This window comes from Euprymna scolopes, chromosome 6 (assembly GCF_053919585.1).
Source record: "Euprymna scolopes isolate OS-2025 chromosome 6, ASM5391958v1, whole genome shotgun sequence".
NCBI lineage: Eukaryota > Metazoa > Mollusca > Cephalopoda > Sepiida > Sepiolidae > Euprymna > Euprymna scolopes.
In genome coordinates, this window is record NC_136487.1 from 138,651,467 (window position 1) to 138,675,322 (window position 23,856).

Consider the following 23,856-nt stretch of genomic DNA (forward strand, 5'->3'; position numbering starts at 1 on the left):
TAGTCTTGAAAAAAAACATACCTAATGATCTTAGTCTTGAAAAAAACATACCTAATGATCTTAGTCTTGAAAAAAAACATACCTAATGATCTTAGTCTTGAAAAAAAAGTGTATACATAGGAAGAAAACAGTCAGCAGGAAAAGAGTTCCAAACTTCTGCAGTTCTTGAAAAGAAGATACTGGAATAGGAAACTGTATTACAATGATGTATCAAAACAGTGAATTAATGGAGATGCTTAAACCGAGTCAAACAAGCTGGAACAAAGGAAGCAGGGAATAGATCAGTGAATTCTGAAAAACATATGGTTATTTTCACAATGTTTCAGAAACCCATACAGAATTTTGAACTGGATGTTTTATTTATTCCACAGGATTTATTATCCTTGATTCATCAGTCATGACCAAGTAAAAGTGTCAGTTATGAACCTGTGGTGTAATGGTTCAAGGTGTTGATTAAAAATCAGTTTTAAATGACAGTCTTTTGGAGATTGAAAGTTTAGTCATTATGCAAACATGCACTGCGCTGCATGTTTGCTGGTGCATATGAATGGCAGACATTGAAGACGATAGATATTTGGCTAAGAGATAAGGGGAGAGCATAGAGAATTGAAAATATCAGGTTGGAATCTGGCTACTGAGAAGATATTTTCTTTGTCTGAAATTAAATGAATAGAACAGGGAGTCAGGTTGGGACCATCCTTTGTGAGAAAAATAAAGTCCAAGATTATTTGCAGATAAACTTTTATGAATGGAGATTGTCTGGCTGTTATTTTCAGTGGATATCTTGAGTAGTCAACTTCTGGGTGGTTGAATGGTGACCACTAGCAAAGACCAGAATCAGTCAGGGGTGAAAAGATTCCAGGAAATAGGAAGAAGTGGTAGTCAGGGTTGGCCTTCTAAAGGAGGAGTGGTAACTGAACGTTTAAGTTAGGTAGTATTTTTTTTTAGGCTGCAGGTTAGTTTGCCAGTGTGCCTTTCCAGACAAGTTAAGTCTTTGAGACTATTGGCTGAAGGACTGTATTAACAAGAGTTATGTGTTTTGGGTTTGGTCAGACAAAACTTTCATTTTGCAAAAATAAATATCTGTTTTTTGTTTATAAACTGGACGTGATTTTGCTTGTGATGAGAATTTTGGGGGTTTTTTTTGTTTTTTTTTTGCTGCACTTACTGAATTGGACAACAACTTTGAACAAGCACAATGAGTGGGACGATCACAGCCTATGCCCTGGACACACACATGCCATGTTCATAATTACTACAGGTGATAATAATTAAGAATAACATTAAAATAATTAATACTTCTATCCAATAATGACTGACAGAATGAGAACAATCAATCCCTATAGAACAAACAAAGAGTTCAATGTGAAATTCAGTATAGGTTACTGAATTCAACAGATCCACAAGTTTTTAAAAAAATGCACCAGAAGAAGGTCAGAAGTTACATTTGCTGAAACATTGTGAAATAATGTAATGTTATGACCTTTTAGGCTGTGATTATAGCGTAGTATCTGTTAACTGTGGCAAGCGAGGTCAATGGTCAAAACATTATTATTGTTATTGTATTCTTATTAATTGATTTGAGCGACGGATGCTCGCTGGATCAGTTATTATGATTAGAAGAATAAACAATTAAATTGAGGAAGAAATTATTGCCGTGTGAATCGCAAAAGGAATGTGAAAATAGAAAATATATGTTAACATTATTTTGGGGTTTTGAATAAACAAATAACTAGCTGTGGATTAGGTTGGTATGAGACACGTAATTAGGTGACGTAAGAGAACACGTGATGTAGTTAGTTTTGGAGAGATTCAGAGAGTTGAGGATTGACCACCAGAGCGGACAGACGTCTAGACTGGGGTGGACAGACAGCTAGGGAGCAAGCTGTAAGAATAGAAATGTAGACGAACTGCAGATCCTGTGAAAACCATTTGAGACAACTGTAATAAATTTATATTATAAAAATATAAAGAGCTGTTTTAATGGTTTCACAAATAAGAACAGATGTCTCAATTGGTTGGTGCTGACCACTTCATGGTTTGTCACGGAGCAGCGTGAAGATTCAGAAGAACTCTTCAAGCAAAAAAGGTATGAAGCATATATTATTCTTCTTACATATGAACTGTAAAAATATCCCGTGTGATAAGTCTGATACAACATGATTCAGTTTACACGTCAATATCATGTCCTGATACAACATACATATGATTTATATGTTTATTATTTGTCTGTTAAAAGAACAACATCTTACATCCACTAGATAACACATGACACGTTTTAATATATCATCTCCTCCAATATAAACCAATATACAACAATAACAACCAAGATGAGAACAGTAGTCCGAATAATCAAAATAATCCAAGCTATAAATCCTCATCTAAAAATTTTTCAAAGAAAAAACTCCCACAGTATTAAGATTATTTAACCATCAATGTAGCTTCCATCCTTCTCTGACATCTTTCCATCTCTCAAATAAACTTTAGAATGTCACATCTATCAAATTGTTTTGAACTAAAAAAGGAATTCTCTACTTCTCTAAAAGTAAGCTTAATCCATTAAAATGATTTTTTAAAGAGAAATTTTACTGTTTGTGTGACGTTTAGAGAAATAGGTTAAGCACATTATTTCTTAGAGATCTTTTCTTTTTTTTAAATTTTTTTGTGTTTTTTTTACTAGTTTCACCACTTATCAAGGCTCAAAGACCACTCGAGGATAAGGTTTAAATGAGTATTGTGACGCCAGTGAGATCACACCATAATGATTGGTAATGATGGTCATAATTGTGCAGAATTTGATTATTTAAGAAGGCAAATCAACAAGAATTTATTTATATTAGACTTCAAAATGACCATGTTGTAGTCAGCTGTCTTAAGAAACTTTGTTCATGGAAATTTCATTAAATTATAGGTAGAGAGAGGGAAAGGGAAACTATTGATAGTGGTTGTAGCTAGATGAGTTTTTGTAGTGAATTTTTTGTTCATTGTGAGTTCTAGCAAAATTTTTCATCATAATACCACCAACGATCACGAAACAAAGTATGTACCTTTTTCTCTCTGCCACTGCTGTCTTTTCCGTTCAGACAAAGATAATGGCTGGGTCGCTGGGAATGGTTTTGTGGGTTTTGCCAAATCATTAAGGGTGGGAACATGTGTCTTGTTAGCCTCTGTATTCATCAGGACATTTGTCTGCGGATCGGAAGTTGAATTCTTCTCAGATGCTTCTCTACAAATAAATATTATATAATATTATATTTATAAATATATATATATAAAATAAAAATTAAATATATATATATATATATATATATATATATATATATATATATATATATATATATATATATACACACACACAAAATATGTGTCAGTGGATAATTATATTTTAAAAACAATATATATGCAGCTCCCCATATGGGGGTACCAAATTGGTTAAAGGGAAAATTATTTCCAACTCGCATTTAGGTAAAAATGCACTTTCATAAATAATTGAATTAATTCAGAACATACCGCAAAAACAAAAACAAATAATATCTATATATAAAACAAAAATATTTGTACATATATCATGGCATCAGAGTTATAACTTTTTCATATTTCCTTCCAGAGTGTTCGCCCCATAAGGAAGCTTGAATAATTAATTATTATTTCAATATATATTATTTTTTAATCACATCTATATATAAAGCAAAATTGTCTGTATATATATATATATATATATATATATATATATATATGTGTGTGTGTGTGTGTTGCAGTATCATAGTTAAATGGTTGATGTAAGAGCCAAACTAACCACATATTTGAAATCAGCACCTTTAATCCGGTTTCCTAATCAATTTAAAAAGTTTTTTAAATATTTTTTATAAAAACGTTTAAATAAAAATAACATTAGAATCAAATGTTCCGACGTTTTTTGTGTTCTCTTTTAACCAACTGGACAACATCAGATTATTTTACACTTTTGTTTGGGCATGAAATTACTTGAGTTAATCTACTTTCTCAGGCAACACAAAGGCATGGGTCAGTTAATATATATATATATATCTATAAAAGTGAACGTGTCTGTCTGTCTGTCTGTCTGTGTACATTTCCCTACGCAATAACTCTGTCAATTTTTAGTCTATAGACTCCAAATTTGAAATACCGGGTACTGAGATTTGGGAAAATCGATATGACGGGTGTCAGCCAGAAATTCTGCTGTTAAGGGGTCAAATTTCAACGATTTGACCTTTAAGAACTCTACCAAACTCCTCCGACAATTTTGGGTCTAGACACTTGAAATTTTAGATATAGGTTCCTTGAACCTGGATCTAACTTAATAAAGTGATTCGAGCCCGAAACTATAGATTTTAAGGGGTCATAATAGGGGTCAAATTAAAAAAAAAATTACTCTTTTTTTTTTTTTTGCTCAGCATACACCTCCAAACACCTGGGCAACGCCGGGCTGAAATGCTAGTATATATATATATATATATATAGATTTGTGGTTGTTTTTTTATTTTTAAAACAGTAATCTACGTACACGCGTGTTTCAAGGTAACTATCTCTCATCAGCATATATTGCACTGATTGCACCATGGTTGCCAATATTGGCTTGGTAAATCCAATAATGAGTTAAATAGCCGATAGGTGACAAAAGTGAAAACACGGGTCTATTCATATTGTATTTTATTATATATATAAAGCAAAGTTGCATGTATGTGTGTTGCAACATCACAGTTAAACAGTCGATCTAAAATCCAAAATAATTGAAATTAGTATTGATGTTCTTATCGATGTCAGAAGTTCTTGAACCTTTATAAAACCTCATTAATCAAAATTAAAAGTATATAAAAATAACATTATAAACAAATGTTCCAACATTTTTTGTGTTCTTTTTAGTCGACCAAAAAATATACTTATAATAACGGTTTATATTTTTTACATCAAATCATACATATTTGACTTGTTATTTACTTTGAAGAGAAAACATTAATCCCATTTTTTTTTAAATAGATAAAAAATATTTGATACGTATTCACTTTAATACATATTTCTACTTTAATAAGAATTGATTTTATAAATATGTTTATTTTTATCAATGGAACTATTTTGCAGCAAATCGAAGAAAAATAAAACAATTCACCTGCTGTATTGAGGTGGATCCTCTTTCAGTTCTTTTTCTTGATGTTCATGGGGGACTTCTTTTGTGGATGACGTCTCACCATTTTTAACAACATGGCTGCTATCCTGATTTGTTGTCGCTGCAGGTTTAAGATTGGTCTCTAGCTTTGCATCGACTTTTTCCTCTTTGAGATCTAAAATAAACAAATAAGTCAGGAATTAAAGTAAAAAAGGAAGAAATAATAACACGGTCGTTTTTAAAATGTTTCAGTCGATGTAATCTCCAACCTTCCTCAAGTACAACTTGTTCACAAGAACCTGTGGAGCAATGGCTATGAGAGCTAAGTGATAATCAATTGTAAGTGACTGTCTCCTGGTGGCTGAAGGTTCAATCTTCAGTGTGGGCAATACTAAGAATACGATTATGAATTCAAACTTTTATCTGTTCATGACTGATAAAAAAAGAGCAAGAATTAATCCTAGTACACAGGTGGCTTTTAGCCTTGATAAATAGTGATTCATTAGTATTTATAAGAACAAAACTTTTTTTTTAAACTGGCGGCTCTCCCACCCAATTCAATTCCACTACTAATCTATTTCCATAAAAATTCACCTTTAAAATCCTTAACCTCTATTTAGCAATAGTTCTGCTCTTTGAAATCAACCCACTGTCAGAAAGAGGAAAAGCCTTGTTTTTTATCTTGCACATATGTGGAGCAAATCTTTTCTGTACTTCCGTGTAGCAAAGTGATTCCTTTAGTGGTTCCTATTTACAATGCCTCCCCATGGGACAGAGCCAGACACCAGGGTCGTTTTTTAACGTGGAGAAAAGGAACAAAAATTTAAAATTGTCTCAGTCGTGAAGGACTTCTCCACTGATAGAGAACAAGAAATTGAAGTGTAGCATCTGAAGAACAGATACTACACTGTGATCTCGGCCTATAGTACATAATTGAGGAGAGATAACTTAAATATGGTTCAAGGGAGATAATTCCTGAATATTCTCATCTTATATATTAAAAAAAAATACTTATGTTAATTATACTAGCATGGGTGCCCGGAGGTGTGTGTTGAGCGAAAAAAAACAAAAGTGGTAGTAGGAAGGCAGGCTCAAACCCGTACCACGAAGGAGGAAAAGAATGGGGAAAAAAACGTGATGTTTTTGCTGTTACGACCACCGCCAAACCGGAAGTGACGTAGGTTTAAATTAAGGCTAGACAATTGAAAAGAGGGGATGACTTTCGAAAATATCGGCGAAAAAGGCGACCCCTCCCTGTTGAAAAGAGCCCAATTGAGTGTGAAGAAATTAATGTTTTTAGCCAATTTTTCGATATTTGTCGTTTGAAGGGTCGAGCTTCAAAACGATACTGATCTTGTGAAAATCCATCACCTCTGTCGAAAGTTTTAGGCAGACATGCAAACATACATACATTTATATATTTGGTAGCTCAAATTTTCGACCCAAACTGATTAAAAAGCTTGCCCTATCTCTGATTACCGTTTATGTAAAATTTCAAATGTTTAGACTAAAAATTGTCTGAGTAATTTGGTAGAGACTGCAGAAGTCCAATTTTTTTTAACTTTGACCCCTATTATGACCCCTTAATATTTATTGTTTTGGGCTTAAATCAAGTTATTAAGTTAGATTCATGTCCAAGGAACCTATAGCTAAAATTTCAAGTGTTTAGACCCAAAATTAACGGAGGAGTTTGGTAGAGTTCTCAAAGGTCAAATCGTTGAACTTTGACCCCTTAACAGCCAAATTTCTAGCCGAATAGGATTACAAAGATTTTCCCAAATCTTGGTACCCTGTATATCAAATTGACAGAGTTATTGCATAGGGAACTGTACACAGACAGACACTTTCACTTTTATAGATATATAGATTTATTTACTTCCCCACAAGAGCAAAATATGACACAAGGTCGTTTTTAATGTGAGGAAAAACCAGCTTCTCAAAGGGGGGGAGGACTCTAACAGGAGACAAAATACAGATTGCCTTAGTACAGAAGGGTTTCCCTTACATTAACAAAGGACAAATTAACTTTGGTGTAGCATCAGAACAAATATTACCCTTGGATCTTAGCCTGAAGGCCAGACATTAAATATTCAATAATGGTACTCATTCTTTTCTTAGGAAAAATATCAAATATAATATTTACAATTTTTGCCTTTAAATAGCATTTCTAATATGAGGTGAGTTAAAAAAAAAAAAAAAACTATTAATACTTATTGATGCTACAATTCTTAATATTTCTGTTAAACAAAAAAAATGATTTTATCAAATAAAAACACATTCTTTTCTTGTATGAGACAGCGATTGGAGCTTGGTTGACAGCGTGAGACTTATGAGATTGAAAACTATTTTTTGAACCCTGTTTAAGAGAGAGAAAGAGAGACTAGTGGTAGATACACCAGCCCAGACGTGGCAACAATACTCCATGTATGGGCGAATGGTGGCTTTGTAGAGATACAGGATACTTGCAGGTATCAATAGTTTTCTAGCACAGTAGTGAGAGCAGCAGCTTTGGCAATGTCTTCAATATATTTTTTCCAATTCAAGCATCCTGTGAATGTTAAGCTGAGGATTTTGAACAACGAACTCTCGGGTAAAGTGTTATTAGTAGAGCTATGACAACAGCATATTATTTTCATTGTTTTGACTCTCGAGTATGTATCCGTTGATATCTTATATGCTGTTATATAGAGTGATGTGGTTCTCGGTTGATTAACTGTGTCTAACTGTGTTGGATATATACTGGAAAGTCAAAACAATGAAAAGAATATGCTGTTGTCATAGCCCCAGTTATTAGTCATGGCCATCAGCGGCTGAGAAGGTTTCTTGTAATTATTAAAGGAAAGAAGCTTAGTCTTAGTAGCATTAAATGTTACCACTGATTTATGTCTTCATTCCAGTACATGTATTCGGTAGTTTTAATGTCCACCACAGTAATTGGCTTGTTTTCTCAAGCTATACAGATGCAGCCGGTAAAAGCAGTTATAGTTTAATTATATCTCAATCCCTTACAGACTGTCACATTCATAACCCGTCTTCTAGATCGTGAGAACCAGCAAGCCTTACTTTTTTATCTATTCCCAACTAGAGAACCCGAGGATTGTATCACAAATTCCCATAGCCCAATCAAGAACATTGATTACCTTGTGATATTGGGAGGCATTACCTTAAACTCTGAACTCCAAGCTAAAGAGCCATTGCTCAAGATACTTTTGAAGGCGGATTGAGATCACATACTCCATCCATTTACATCACCATTCCATAGAGATGCTTGGATGCAGGTAATAAATACATAGAAACAGGCAACAAGATTGAACACAGTTTACTTACAAGATTCATTGTTAGTGGATTGAGATTCATCAGCAGCAGGTAACTTTCTCACAGAATCCAAGATGGCTTCCAGCTGAGCTTTTGTCAAGGTCACACCCTCTGCAAATGGATGCTTCTTTGGTTTAGTATAAGTTGACACTTTTGTTTTTTGTTTCGCATCAGGCACCCGGTTATCTGTGGATCTGTTTGGCCTGTGAAAAATGTAGATGTTAGTTCAAGATTGATAAATGTTCACTAAAATCTGATAGAATGATTGAGAAGAAAAGAAAGTACTTATGCAGATTACCGACTGTGCTAAAACTGATGTTTCATCAGCACATTCCAGTAGATTACATGAACTGCTGAAAGATGCAGAAATGTTTAGGCATGGAAATCCCAGCAGCTGATAATTGGCAAGAGCAATAAAAATATTACTCAGGATTCAACCATTTTTTGAAGGTTAAAGTCATCATAAATCTAATTGAGTTGGAACAAATGTTTGAAGCAATTATTAAATTTTGTCATAAAGAAAAGGGAAACTAATAGTCAAAAAAAAGGAACATGTGCACATATATGCCATTTAAAAAAAATTTTAAGTAACTTAAATGATAAGTACGCTTGGAGTTGCACAAATGCTAAGACAACCTAACCCTAACCTTAACCTATATTCAGTAGGGTTGAAAAGAAGTGGACTAAAAACAAAAAAATCATTAAAATAAATCATTAAAAAAAATGTTTGCTATCAATTGTTGCAGTATATTTTTTCGTAACAATATAAAAAAATTATTAATTCATATAACTTATCATATAATGACAGTTATTTTTCTGCGATTTGAACCTTATGTTCTTTAATTTTCTCAGAGTTATTTAAAATTTTCCATTAATTTTTCATTATAATTTCTTCACAATAAAAAAAGAATTTTTGATTGAAATTTTCGTACAATAACTTTTTTCTTCTATAGTTATATGTTCTTTTAGTAATTTTTAACAGTTTGCAAGCATTTTAAATATTGGCTAGTATTTTCGAAAAAAAAAATCATGAAGTTTTTGTTCAACATCTTCCATCAGTTTACATAACCTGCCAAAATATGTCAGCGTTCATATTCTGCATAAGTACCAAAAAGAAATATATCAGAAAATGAATTTGACATGTTTCACTAAAGTAACTCAAACATCATCAGATATTTATTCAAAACTTAAATCAAATACAAATGTACAACGTAGATGCAGACTTTTGATTTAAATATCTACTAGTGAATAAACCCAGCATTGGCTGGATGTAAAAGATTCAGATTTTATTTATATTTATATATATATATATATATATATATATATATATATATATGCATCTAAACATTAGTCTTATATAAATATAAATAAAATCTGTCGGGTATTTTACATCCAGTTAATATATTTATATGTATATATATATCATCATCATCGGCAGTCACTCATGTCCGAGTAAGACTGTCCTCCGTTGTGGCTTCTGTGGGTCCTCAGGTGAGCATAGAGCCCAATCCTAGACCCAATTTTTCTTGTGCAATTTGGGCAGATAAAGGTAGTGGTGGTGGGGTGGGGTTGGGTGTGTCTGGTTGATAATCTGTCCTTTCTGTGCTTGCGTTTATCCTCAGCAGCTTGATTTAGGTCACTGCTATAAAGCGCAGCACCTTCGTGGACAGCACTCCTCCATGCCAACCTGCTCCCAGTCACGTTCTCCCATGCCTTAAGGTCCATGTGAAACCACTTTAGATTTACTTTGATGTTGTCCTTATACCTCATCTTTTGGCCACCCTGGGCACGCTTTCCCTCAACAAGCTGAAAGTAGAAAATCTGTTTTGGGAGGTGAAGATCTGGCATTCGGACAACATGACCAGTCCATCTGAGCTGGTGTTGAGCAACAGTAGCGGTGATAGTAGGAATGTCAGCCTCACTCAGGACGCTGGTGTTGGTGCGTCGGTCCTTCCAACTGATTCTGAGGATTTTTCGGAGGCATCTTTGGTGGTACGTCTCCAGGGTTTTTACGTGCCTCCTGTATGTGGTCCAGGTCTCCGATCTATAGAGAAGAGTGGGCAGCAAGACAGCTTTGTACACCATGATTTTAGTCTTTGCCAGAAGGTCACGGTTCTCAAATACTCTCTTCCTTAGCCTTGAAAAAGCCCCACTGGCACAGCTGAGACGGTGTTGTATTTCATCATCGATGTTGGCTTTTGATGATAGGATGCTGCCTAGGTATGGGAAGTGGTCCACATTTTCCAGTCTAGCGTTGTCTATGGAGATGTTTGGGGGTGAGACTGGAGTACTGTTTGGTGGTGATTGATGGAGGATTTGAGTTTTTTTTTATATTGATTGTTAGTCCTAGCTGTTTGTATGCCCTCGTGAAGGCAACCAGTGTACACTGTAGGTCCTCTTCTGAGAGGGCTACAAGGGCGTTTTATATATATATATATATATATATATATATATATATATATATACACACACACACACACACACACACACACACACATATGTATATACACACACACATGCATGTTTCATTAAACAGCAGGGATAATTCCTGTTTGTTTCTCTTGCGATTTGTTTTTTCCATTTGGTGAGCCAATGTTCGAATGTTCTGTTCAAGTGTAAAAAGAAATTTGCCATAGTTGCGAACGTTTTCGGCTTCCATGAGTCATTTTCAGGTGAGTGATAAATTAAAAAATTGCATTTAGTGAATTTATTGAAAAAGTTGATTAAAATCTTTTCAAGCACTAAAGCGTGCCCTCCTCCTCATATTGAGCCTGACTGATGGTTGGTTTGTTTATGCGAATGACTAGGGCTTCCATGATTGGGAGATGCAGATTACAATGTGAGACAGCTAAAATGTTTTTTTATTAATATGTTTCTAAATTCGTTTTTGTGGGTGTCATTAGCTGCAAGGTGTTAGTAAATGGAGCTGTTAGGGGAAGATAGGTGATATGTAAGCCAGCGAGATATACTGGTTCTAGTCATGCCAATGTACGAGTTGTTTTTGGAGACACATTTAGAAACATTAACCTGTGCCTCCCAATCATGGAAGCCCTATTCATTCGCATAAATAAACCGACCATCAATATAAGAGGGAGGGTACGCTTAAGTGTTTTTAATGATTTTAATCAACTTTTTCAATAAATTCAGTAAACGCGATTTTTTAATTCATCATTCGCCTGAAAACGACTCATGGAAGTTGAAAATGTTCATGACTATGGCAAATTTCTTTTTACACTCGAACAGAATGTCCAAACATTGGATCGCCAAATGGAAAAAACAGATCACAGGAGGAACAAACAGGAATTATCCCTGCTGTTCAATGAAATATGTATAAGTGAAAAAATGCTGCCCAAATATACTAATATACATAAATATTACGGCATCATATAATAACAAAATATACGACAAACACGGAAACTCTAACTCCAGCCTTAGAAATACCGACTACCCAATCTTCATCATTCTTATTTTAGGATAGAGGTAATGTCATCTTTGTTTATATCTCTTGATAAGACAAACTTTCAATTTGAATTTGCAAATCTTTCTCACTACCATTAATAATTCACTTCTTCAAATCTCCATATACGGAAAATCACCCTTGTCAAACACGAGCCTAAAAAAGTTGATTAAAATCTTTTCAAGCACTTAAGCGTGCCCTCCTCCTCATATTGAGCCTAATTGATGGTTGGTTTGTTTATGCGAATGACTAGGGCTTCCATGATTGGGAGATGCAGATTACAATGTGAGACAGCTAAAATGTTTTTTTATTAATATGTTTCTAAATTCGTTTTTGTGGGTGTCATTAGCTGCAAGCTGTTGTTTATATCTTACTTGTTCATAAAGAACTTATGCCACTGGTCCATACATCCAAGAAAACTCCAGATTATAATATGGACATCTGCAAATATTTTCCTGGCCTAGAGCTTTGTATCTAAAGAGATGATATCTCATTCACCGAACTCTCAGCTTTGCTGGCTGAACCTATATATTTTACACCTTTATGCCTCACTTTTGTATACATGAACCCTACCGCTCCAACTATTGCCGTAATTAACATTTTTTTTATTTATATGGAGTTATAATTATTTTCATTAGTATATCTTTCCCCTATTATCACACTGCGCCATTTCCTCAAACCCCAATTATTTGTTTGTTCCTTTATCCACTTCTATCAACTTTACTCCCCTATCTTTATGCCTTTGCCTTAAATTTCACACACACCCCTCTACACCTAACAACAAGGCATCCCTAGGATTATCACTACATATTATCCACCATATGTTATCTTCTGAAAATTATTATTATACTCTTACAAACTTCCACCCATACCCACCTCATAACTTACCCCTTTAATTCACCTTTGGACCTTCCCCCACCCAACAAAATTAAAACCCTAGTACACTCCCCATGTAATCCACAACCTAACTTGCATTAATCTCATAACATCACGATACAGCCACATTCCCCTTATAAGTAATGTTCTGATATAAGTTACTTTGATCAATCCTGCTTAGTATATACACCATCGCTTTAATTCTTCATCATAATTTTACGACTGAAAACATACAGCGTCTCTAAGTACTGTTGTTCTCTCGGTTACCGCTGTTGATAAAAACCTTTAACATAAATCCCTTGCATAGACACTATACATCTTACATACGGATTAAATAGAACCCAACTACCTCTATATCTCCCCCTAAATCTTAAATACATAAACTATTTACATTATTTAAAATTATGATAGAAACCCTATACTCCTATTTACACTACACTTTATATAGTACACTCCTCCTTTATCTTAGAATTCAATATAGTTCCCCCTAACAACATCAATAATTTTATTTGTTTATTTCGTTCTTGATGATTCCCTTGCTAGATGTCACATCCCCATTATGTTACCTAGCACCTTCTCTACTCTTCTGATGAGAAGCATTAGGCTTCAAAATACCTTGGTATAAAGAGTCTCCTTTATCCCCCAACTAAATGTATATATATCCTTATTAAATAAATGACTCATTCTATACCTTCCACGTTATAGTATTTGTGAATTCATTTTTCCACTCCTATTGTCTCCCACATAAGCTCCATTGAAATTTGTTGAGTTTTATATTATCCCGATAAGTCCCCTCTTATAGAATTGAATTTACTCTCTTCTTCTACCTACCCCTGTTTATATATATATATGTATATATATATATATGTATGTATTAGAATACCTATGACCTATTGAAAGCAAGATCAACAGATCCCAACAGCGAGTTATTTTTTTAATCATACTAACCTTTGAACTGTTCCAGGTGCAACTTTGTTATTGCTGTTTGGTTTTCTGGTTGGTTGAACTTTGCGAGGATCATTGGTGGGTCCTACAGCATTATTACCTCTAATAGGAAACTTCATATTCCGTGATTTGTAATCAAACTATTTAGGTGGGAGACAAAATACAAGTAAATATGTAGATATTGACATAATCAATCGCTGGAAATAAAAATACAAAAAATTATTCAAATTATGATTATCTTTCTTCTATTACAAAACAAAGTGGCATTTGACATTTTTGAATTTTTGAGATGAGGATTCGTTATTTATTATTTGGATTCATCGAACTACTGTTCTCATCCTGAGTGTGATTTTTCACAACGTTTCGGTCGATATAACCTCCATACAATTGCGAATTACTTACGCTCTCTATTCAGCCATGGCTGGTGGAACAAGAGCACACTACCCCCGTAGAGTAAATAAAGGGTTCCGCTCGAAATTCCGTCCAAATTCCTGAGTTCGACAGAAACATTCCAGAGTTCGACAAGATAGACCTGAAGACGGTCAGAGGTTATATCAACTGAAACATTGTGAAAATCGCACTCAAGATTAGAACAGTAGTCTGATGAATCGAAATAATACAGAAGTGGCATCAGGCTAATTCATACTTTGTACAATGCCTGACCTGTCCAGTGACTTTCAATAATGATTTCTTTATTTTATCACAATTCTTTGTGGAGGACACTTTGGTGATTGTCTCATCAGTAGACGTTGTGACTGTAAGTGTACTTCACACTCACCATACCTTAACTTCCATCTCTAGATCTTGGTGCTTCTGCATTTACCAAGCCGCAATTTCCACAAAGTCGGCTCGGGCTTGCTCAGCAGCTGATGGAAATAACTAGAAAAGGTCGGCTAAGTGTTCCTCATTTTTTTTACAAATGAGCTGTCTGATAATACAAATCTATGAAATTACTTTTATAAATTTGAAGAATAAAAAAATTTATTTTTGATCGTGCAGGTTAGGGTTAGATATATGTTTGTAATTTTATTTATTGTATTTTCATGTTTTTCCTGTAGCGATTTAACGTTTTGTGATTGGCTGCTTCCAGTTATTCCCGTCAGCAATCTAACACACACAAAAAACTTCATGAAAACTGCAGGTCGATAAATGCAGAAGTATTCAGATTTTTATTTGATTGTTCATGATATAATCACTGCATAATCACACTGACAAGTGCGTTACCAATATATTATCAAAGTTAAGTGATGTTGGCTAGTACCAGATGGGTGACCATATCTTGCCCTTCCTTGGGCAAGGTGTAACACCTGTTAGCTTTCCTCTGATATTTTGAAAGGTTACCATACAGCAGGTAGATGGAATTCCTCAGCCATGCTGAAGGCAATAAAACTAGGAAAGGTGGGCTCTGTTGAAAAAAAAAAAAACCTGATACAGAGGCCTCGTTCTCCCTGTATGGCAACCTTCCAGTGATGGTGTCACAAACAAAACACCCACTTTCAATTTGTCATGGGTCAGCATGGAAGTAGTAAGGCTTAAAAAACTGTCATGGAAATAGTCATGTCAGAGTGCAATCTTGTCTTAGAAAAATTCCCAAGTTCAATAAGATACACCAGAAGAAAGTCAGAAGTTATATTGATAAAAACTTGTCAAAATAACACTCAAGATGAGAATAGTAGTCTGAAAAATCCAAATAATACAAAAAGAATTACGAATATAATGCAGGACTTGCTTTCAGGGCTGATTTTTTTTTTTTTTTTTACCTAAAACAAGACAAATTGACATATAGATATAAGGGACAACTGTGATTACAAGCCACATTTATAGGGGGTACTCTGAATGTAAAATTGTGCAGTAAGATGTTTGTTAATATTACATTTACATTTCTGTATGTTGGTACAGTCAGGAAAACAGAGACCAAGGAATAAATTCCTAAGTGGTCTGAGGAAAGAAACTATTAGAGTAGAAAGTTTGAAGAGCCAAGTACATCCTAGAATTTAATACTGTTGCCACATCTGGGCAGGAGCTGCTCGAAGCAACCTATCCTGCCTTGACAGAGTTCAAAACAGACTTCATAATCTAGTAGGTGATGCCCTTTTCTCGTCTCTGCAGCCTCTTTCCCACAGAAAAGATGTTGCAAGCCTGCCCCTGCTCTATCGCTATTTTCATGGCAAGTGTTCAACTGAGCTCCAATCTATGGTCCCCCTCACCAATCCTTCACAAAAAAACACTCATCTAGCCAAAATCACTATCAATAAATTCCTCCAATCTCTATCGGTGCCTAAATTTAAACATGGATTCTATGAACAAAGCTTCTTTCCTAGAACTGCCCAACTGTGGAACTCTGTTCTGCTGGTCTGCTTTCCAACTGACTACAATATCATTATCTTCAAGTCCAACGTAAACAAGTTCTTACTCAGCCGTTCTCGTAAATGATCTAATTATATCAAATTCCTTCTACAAACAATTATTATTCAACTGTCCCAATGACTAGACACATTAACCCTTATCCTCGAGTGGCCTCCAGGCCTTGATATGTGATGACCCTTTTGTAAAAAAAAAAAATCCACATTGAGGGGGTGGGATTTTGCTGCTGGTTGTGTCAGTTGGGAGTATTTATGTTAAGAGTGTATAAGTGCAGTAATTTTGTTGAAGCACATTATGGGGTAACAAATACAAGAGAAAATATTGAAATACTTACTTTCTTTTTATCTTTGCTCTGTGCTTCTGAAGTAAAAATTAAAAATAGATTACATTGGAATTTATAAGATTAAGAAACCAATACAAGACAGATTTTTTTTAAATAAGTACATTTTTAACTTAAATCAACTAAGTTTCGTCACTATCGTGTCGTCTTTGGGCATAGAAACAGTTTGTGTTTTTGTCTTTTTCTTTCCTCATGGTGTCACTAGAAAAGTAAAGTCTGTATGATGTTCAACAATTACTTTTTTTTTTTTTTCACATGTTCTAATCAGAAGGATCATGGTGGCTCATGTAAAATGAATTAAAGATGTTTTTTTTTCCTTCATGTAAGTGTTGTGTGAATTTGAATTTGAAAATTTAAGAAGCCAATACATGTAAATAAATGTAAAATTGTTTTTTTTTTATATAAAATTCCAATTAAAATTTACATAAAGCTTAGATAAAAAAACAATCTCTAAAAAAAAAAAAGGCTTTTTTTTTAGTTTTTAAACTTCAATAAAGACTTGGAAATAAAGATATGCTTATTACACAAGAAGATGAGGAGTGCAATGAGTACATCAATTCAGGAATATCTGAAGAAATGTCAATTTTTTATTCTTATAATGTGATGACTCTCATAGAATCTCTACTATAAATCTAGTAACATAGTCTACTTCAACAGCAGCATAGGAGAATGGTTCAGGATGACAGTCAGAATCAGGTAGGACTGTCTTCTCACTTCTATTCTTTTTTTAGGGAGAATCAAGACTGACGCAGTAGAAGAATATTCAGCATCAGAGGTAGGATAATTACGAATTTATATTTTGCCAACAAAATCAATGAATTTGCATAGACTGAACAAGAGCTGGTCAACCTAGTGGAAAGCCTGGAAAAAAACCTTGACAGCCTTATATTCTTGCCATCTGTCTGTCTCAGAAGATAATGGAATTTTGTGCCTTAGAGAAGTCCATCTGCTGTATGGATCAACAGGTTCTGTTGCAGATATAGGCTCATATGCTGCAATCAGTGAGACAAAAGTGGCCTCTTAAGTATGCAAGCCTGGGCAATTTGTATAGAGATCTTGTGCTATCCAAACTTCAAATTTCCTTCTCAATCTCATTGATGTTGTCCAAATGAGACTAGGGATTCTTTTGATAGACATGATCTTTGAGAGAACCCCAAAGATAAAAGTCTGGGAGTATTATGGTCATGTGAATAGGGAGCCTTATCAGGATAACACATCTTACTGATGAGATGATCACCAAAGTTCCCTTATATTGAGTGGCGATAAAATAAAGATTGGGCATTTTTAACCAAAACTTTGTTAATATTTAAGGCACAGACTCACGCTCATTTATACCACATATGGTTGGATTACAGAAAAGATTATAAATTTTACTGTCACACTGATCAAAACAATATTTTGTTAAATAAAGTTTAATAAAAGTTAAAACCATTTTTATGAAAGATGGAGATATTCTCTCTGAGATAAAGAGAAGGATAGCATGGGGATAGGCAGCTTTTGGGAAAGTGGAGAATATCATGAGAAGTCAAAAAGCAAATATGTCAATCAAAGGGAAGATTTTTAATGAATATATATTATCTGTGATGATCTACGGTAGTGAAACATGGGCCCTGACAACTCGCCAAAGTGAAATCTTAGCAGTGGCACAAAGGAAGATGGAGAGGATAATTGTTAGGCATCACTCTACAAGACAGAAAGACAAACATCTGGATCTGCCAACAAACAAGAATTATTGACATCAATACTACCATCAAAACATCCAAACACAGATAGACAGGGCACATAGCCAGACAACATGACAACAGATGGTCCATCAGGACAACAGAATGGACACCTCATGAACATAAGAAGGCCAAAGGGAAAATCAAGAATGAGATGGAGGTATGACCTGATACAACACATGGTTCCCTCAGGACAGAGATAGATAGCTAAAGTCAAGGGAGGAGTTCCTCATTAAGTGATAGAGCGCTTATTAATATTGAAAAATTAAAGCATAACTCACTTTGATCCCAGAATAAAGATGCGATGCCGTGGAAATTTTTGTTCTCAAACTTCATGGCTTCTCTGTAAGAAAAGGTTAAAAAATAATATTTTAATTTGAGAATAATACAATAACTTAATGCAAAAGTTGGGAATTAGGTTGGAATTATTTTCATATGGATGCCATCTTAAAAAAAAAAAAAAAAAAAAAAAAAAAGAAAGAAAGCGGTATACAAAGTTACTTTTGTTTTGGACAAAAAATATTTAGGAGGAAAAAAAAACAGCATAGTTTCAAAACTAAATTGCAAGCAAATCTACTAGCAGAAAACATTGGCTATGTACAGCTAATAATGCATATTGGAGGGGGGAGGAGTATTTTTGTAAATATAATGTCTCTTTTAGAAGGAGATATAAGAATGCGCAGAGCAGGTGTTAGCGTGCTATTGTAAGAATTGGGTGTGGACGGAAACTTTTGTCACAACTAACCAGCAGAATGTTACCACTTTTGACCAAGGGAAGAGTCTGTCAAGCATGTATATGCAGTGTGATGATGTAGAAAAGTGGAATCTGGCCAGTGAGGGTTGAGGACATGCATTGCATGGATAGAAATGATATAAGAATTATATGAGGGCTATGTAATTTGAGTCTTCGAGACAGTCTTAGTTCTAATGACCTCAGAGGAAGATTAAATGTGGACAGGACAGGAACATTGATATAGAACAGAAGACTTCAATGTGGCATGTTGAAATAATGGATGAGAATTCGTAGGCTCGTAGATGTAGAACAGGTGATGCACCAGATTTAGTTCACAGGGAAATGCCAAAGAAAAAATGCGAGCAAGTGATAAAAATGAACATCGCTCGATGGAATGTGAGAACTAAAGAACAAAATAAGAAAACAAGAGTTACGAGGCTGACAAAAGAAAAATCTAAAATTCACTTTCTACTCTTAATTAAAAGAAATAATATATATATATATATATATATATATATATATATATATATATATATATATATATATATATATATATATATATATATAAATTTTAGAGGGATACTATTGGAAGTTATAAGACCCTCATAGATTGGTCAGTGCAGTTGTTGTCTCTTATTCCTTTTAAGGGTTGCATGGATTGGCCAAAGGCTTACCCTATCAGTACTCCCTTAGGGGTTATGCGAACCTGTTTATATATAAAAAAAAAAAAAAAAAAACATGCTTAGAGCTCCTGCTTCTTTTGAAATTTTAAATACTATAGTTGACATCAGTTAACGATTAACTGAATTATGACACAAATTCCAGACAGCTGTTGCAAGCCTTTCTCTTGCGACTAAAGAGCTTACAACAGCATATATGTCTAAATTCTGTGCATGCACATGTTTGTAAATGCTCATTATTTCTCAGAATACAGAGCAATAACAGGGCTATGGTTTGGTAGATTTACAGTATGGGCCTATTGAATGAAGTTCTGGTCAGATACAGATGTACACACATCTTGAGAATAAGCAAGGAAAATGCAAGAAAAAAACTTGGAAAATACTCGCTCAAAGATGATCGCAAGCAATGGCACATCAAAACCAACCTAAATGATAGTGTTTCATGGAGAAAATCACTGTAGCCAATGTAAAACTCACATCTGATATGGAAGAGACATAAAGAAAAAGAAGTCTAGTTTTCAATGTGTCTGGAAATAGTCCATTGAATGGGACTTACACTTTAATGTTGATAAACACTGCCATATTGTAGTGAGTTCTGCTTAAGGCGGTGTACAAGACAAAAGATTTTGGCCTCCTGAACACACCGTTTAAGCAATTTAGACATTGCATTCAGACTTTAAACAAAGCAAGGAATACTGAATTTCTCATTCAATGTTCTTTCTGCAAACTTACTCCTGAAATATTTCTCTTTCCCGCTTTATGCCTCTCTCATCAAACCACTGTTAGAGTATGGTGTTCAGGCATCTGCTTCATATCTAATACATGATATCCAGCATCTGGAGAATGTTTGAAGGCTGGCTACTCGAAAATGGTGCAGGTTCTATGGAACGTGCTCTATGAAAGTCGACTCGAGAAACTTAACCTTTTCTTCCTTGAGCTCTGATGATTATGTGATGATCATATTTTGGCCTGTAATTTCCTCAATGTCCATTATGATATTGAGACTTATTATTCATTCATCCACCAGAAAGAAGTCAATGCAAATCCCACAAAAACCTATTTCTCTACAGATTTTGATTGAACTCAAAGAGGCAATCTTTTCAATCAGTAATATACCATAGAATAGACTTCCAAGAGAACTACCAAGTGTGCTAACAACGCAATTCATGACAAAATTGGACACCTGCTAGGTTACTCTATTCTCTTTTGTGTAAACTCCTACCACCCTTTCCCTATATATACATATATCAACAAGAAATCTACATAAGTTTATAAGTGATAAAAATAAACAGTAAAATTATCTGAGACTCTGTAACGTAACAGATTACACGCTGGACTGTAATTCATATGGCCTGGGGTTTGATTCCTAGAAACAGTAAAGCTACACTTAAGAGAGGTAGGTACCTTAAAACATGCATGTCCATAAAAATATTTGTTTATGTCCAAATAAAATATGGGCGATTTTCTATGAAAACAGATTTTCAAGGTGAAGATGCTAGTTAATCATTTAAAAAAACAAGAAATATATATATATATATATATATATATATATATATATAGTAAGTTATAAAATGTATATGGCGATTAAGCTACACTGAATATTCCGCATTTCATCCACTCTAGGATTCTTCAGGCTTATGCATAGGCCTGAAGAATCCTAGAGTGGATGAAACGCGGAATAATCAGTGTAGCTTAATCGCCATATACATTTTATAAATTACTAACGAGCTCTACCTACATATTGAGCACTTTTGAAGTAAATACTTAAAGTTTACGCATAAATCTATACTTTCGTATATTAATTTTATGTGAGTAAATTGAGTAGTTATATATATATATATATATATATATATATATATATATATATATATTAGGAAAAGCATACATTTTTTAAGCAAAATAATGCAATGATTACAAGAGATTGACTTGCAATAGCAATACACATGAAAAAATTGAAATGCCCTAAAATATTTCAATATTGATATACATAGAAAGATCTTGATGAGCTAAGGAAGAATCTTTTCAAAATTATTAAATCTGATTAAAATTAAGAAACTTATGACTATTTTTGTTCCTCGCACATTTAGATATTTTTCCCTCTTTAAGACCATATGCATTTTGTCACATTTTTTTACACTATTTTTTCAGTAAAAATGTTATATCTTTGTTAAAACACAAGATTAAGCAATGAAATTTGCCATATGTGTATTTTTGTGCAAGGAATCAGAAATGCTACTGAAAATCTCCAGAAATTAATGGTTTCCAAATAATCTGCAGTAAATGCACATAAATATGCTGCAATTCCTTAAAAATGCTATGTATCCATTAAAAGAAAAGAAGTTAAAGAACTCAAAGCTGAATTGTAATGCATTTTATGCACAAATAACTGAAATCGAAATCTGGGATTGTTTAAAAATTAATATATGTCATTATTTCTTTGGTATTATTGTAGATTAATACAGTTACCCCACTCCCATCTAACCACCTCTCCAAAATATGTGACTCTATCTTTGTAGGCAGTTACATGTGAACATCCTGAAAAACTTCAAAAAACATAAACAAAAATTATTTTATTCCTCGTTCTGAGCCATTCCAACATTTTTGGGTAGTTAGCCATTTTTTTTTTTTTTTCCTATAAGAAATAAATCTTGTACATTTTTTTTTTTTTTTCTAAAGATGATTATGTGTGGTTTTAAGCGAGTCTTCGTGCAATTATGGGAGAAGGGGGAGGTTGCCACTCTGATTTGGGGTTAATGATAGGGCTAAAGAAAATTGTGTGAACATCCTGAAGACTTGATTGAAACAAAACAAAAACAATTTTAGAATTTAGAGTGGGGGGTTGGTTTCACATGAATTTAATGTAAAATAATTCACCATTTTGAGATCATTCTAGCATTATAGGACAGTTGACCAATTTATTTTTATGGGAGATAAATCATGTGCATTTATCTTTAAGGAAGGATCTGTGGTGCTTCTATATTATTGGAACGAGATTTTGTAGTCGATAAATGGAGTTTTCAGATAAAAAAAAAAACAATGGTTTCAATTTATTTTTTTTGTCAATTTTAATAAGTTACAATGATAGTTACGAAATAATACAGTCGAAATTACCTGAATTTTACTGAATTATTAAACAAAACAACTTTAAATCATGTTGGCAGGTGAAAAATTGCCACCATCTTTGCTTAATTCGAACGGTAATTTTTTAAGTTTATCAAAATAAAAGAAAGCTTTTTAATTGGAGTTCATTATTGAGATGAGTATTATTTATATTAATTTATTTTATTGCGGACTATTATTCTCATCTTTATTAGTTGTTGTTTCACGACGTTTTGGCCAACTATTCCTCTGGCTTTCCTCAGGTGGTATCCACGATGGATAGGAACTTCGAATCTCCTAACTGTATTCTCAGCAATCACTGCCATCTGTAGTTGTTGTCGTCTCACCACGTTTTTTTGATCAAGTGAGCCTCTGGCTGGCTTTGGGTAAGATTGAAACCGCTATCTTCAGACAATTCTCATCTGGAACTTTAGAGATTCAACGTCTATATCAACTGTGCCACGGACCCTGAAGTTCCTATCCGTCACGGTTACCACCTGACAAAGGCCAGAGGAATAGCTTGCCGAAATGTTGTGAAACAACTAATAAAGATGAGAATAATAGTCTGCAATAAAATAAATTAATATAAAAGAAAGCTTTTTCTTGTTTTTTTTTTAAATTGTCTGTTGGTAATTGTACTTTTACACATCAGAATTTGTGTTGCATTTGTAGACAAAATACGAAGTAGTAAGGATTTTGAATATGTCCATCCATGAGAGTAATTCAGTTCACTTTGTGAACACAAAGTTGCAGTGACCATATTCAAATTTGCTTCTGTAGAATTGTTGTAAACGATTTCTTTAAATTTGAACTGTTCCAGTGAAATGAGGTTGTCAAGTTGGTCCTCCTCGTTGCTAAAAATTTGATAGAATTGATTTGCTGACAATCTTATTTCAGAATTATCTTTGCTTAAAGTTGTTTTTTTTTTACTAGCTAGTCATCAGATTGTCTGTGACAAGTTGGTATTGTCAATAATGTTGATTCGAATCACCTTCAATGAAAGTTTGTGTGTATGTCTAAAAATCAAAAAGAAAAAAATGTTGCTTTTCAGTGAAAATTTTTTTTTTGTCAGCTAGTTGCCGAGGTAAGAGAAAAGTTTTAGTTGTTTAGAATATTTTTTTTTTGTTAAACTCATTTAGCAGATTCTTATCTGCCAGGGATGTTAAGGATTAATCAATTTACAGTCATCTGCTTTTCAAGC

The 23,856-nt window shown here is 33.9% G+C and overlaps 1 protein-coding gene across 3 annotated transcripts in view; it reads right to left on the bottom strand.

Annotated features, from left to right (window-relative positions):
- The window catches only part of LOC145277987 (uncharacterized), a 595,242-nt gene that overhangs the window by 561,522 nt on the left and 9,864 nt on the right, over window positions 1-23,856 (bottom strand). For all 3 annotated transcript variants that reach the window (XM_080130127.1, XM_080130128.1, XM_080130129.1), the window contains exons 2-7: window positions 18,425-18,486; window positions 16,417-16,442; window positions 13,722-13,858; window positions 8,453-8,643; window positions 5,129-5,300; window positions 3,048-3,226 (exon numbers count right to left, since the gene is read on the bottom strand). In XM_080130127.1, the coding sequence (XP_079986253.1) occupies window positions 3,048-3,226; window positions 5,129-5,300; window positions 8,453-8,643; window positions 13,722-13,858; window positions 16,417-16,442; window positions 18,425-18,486 (767 nt within the window). The remainder of the gene's footprint in view (window positions 1-3,047; window positions 3,227-5,128; window positions 5,301-8,452; window positions 8,644-13,721; window positions 13,859-16,416; window positions 16,443-18,424; window positions 18,487-23,856) is intronic.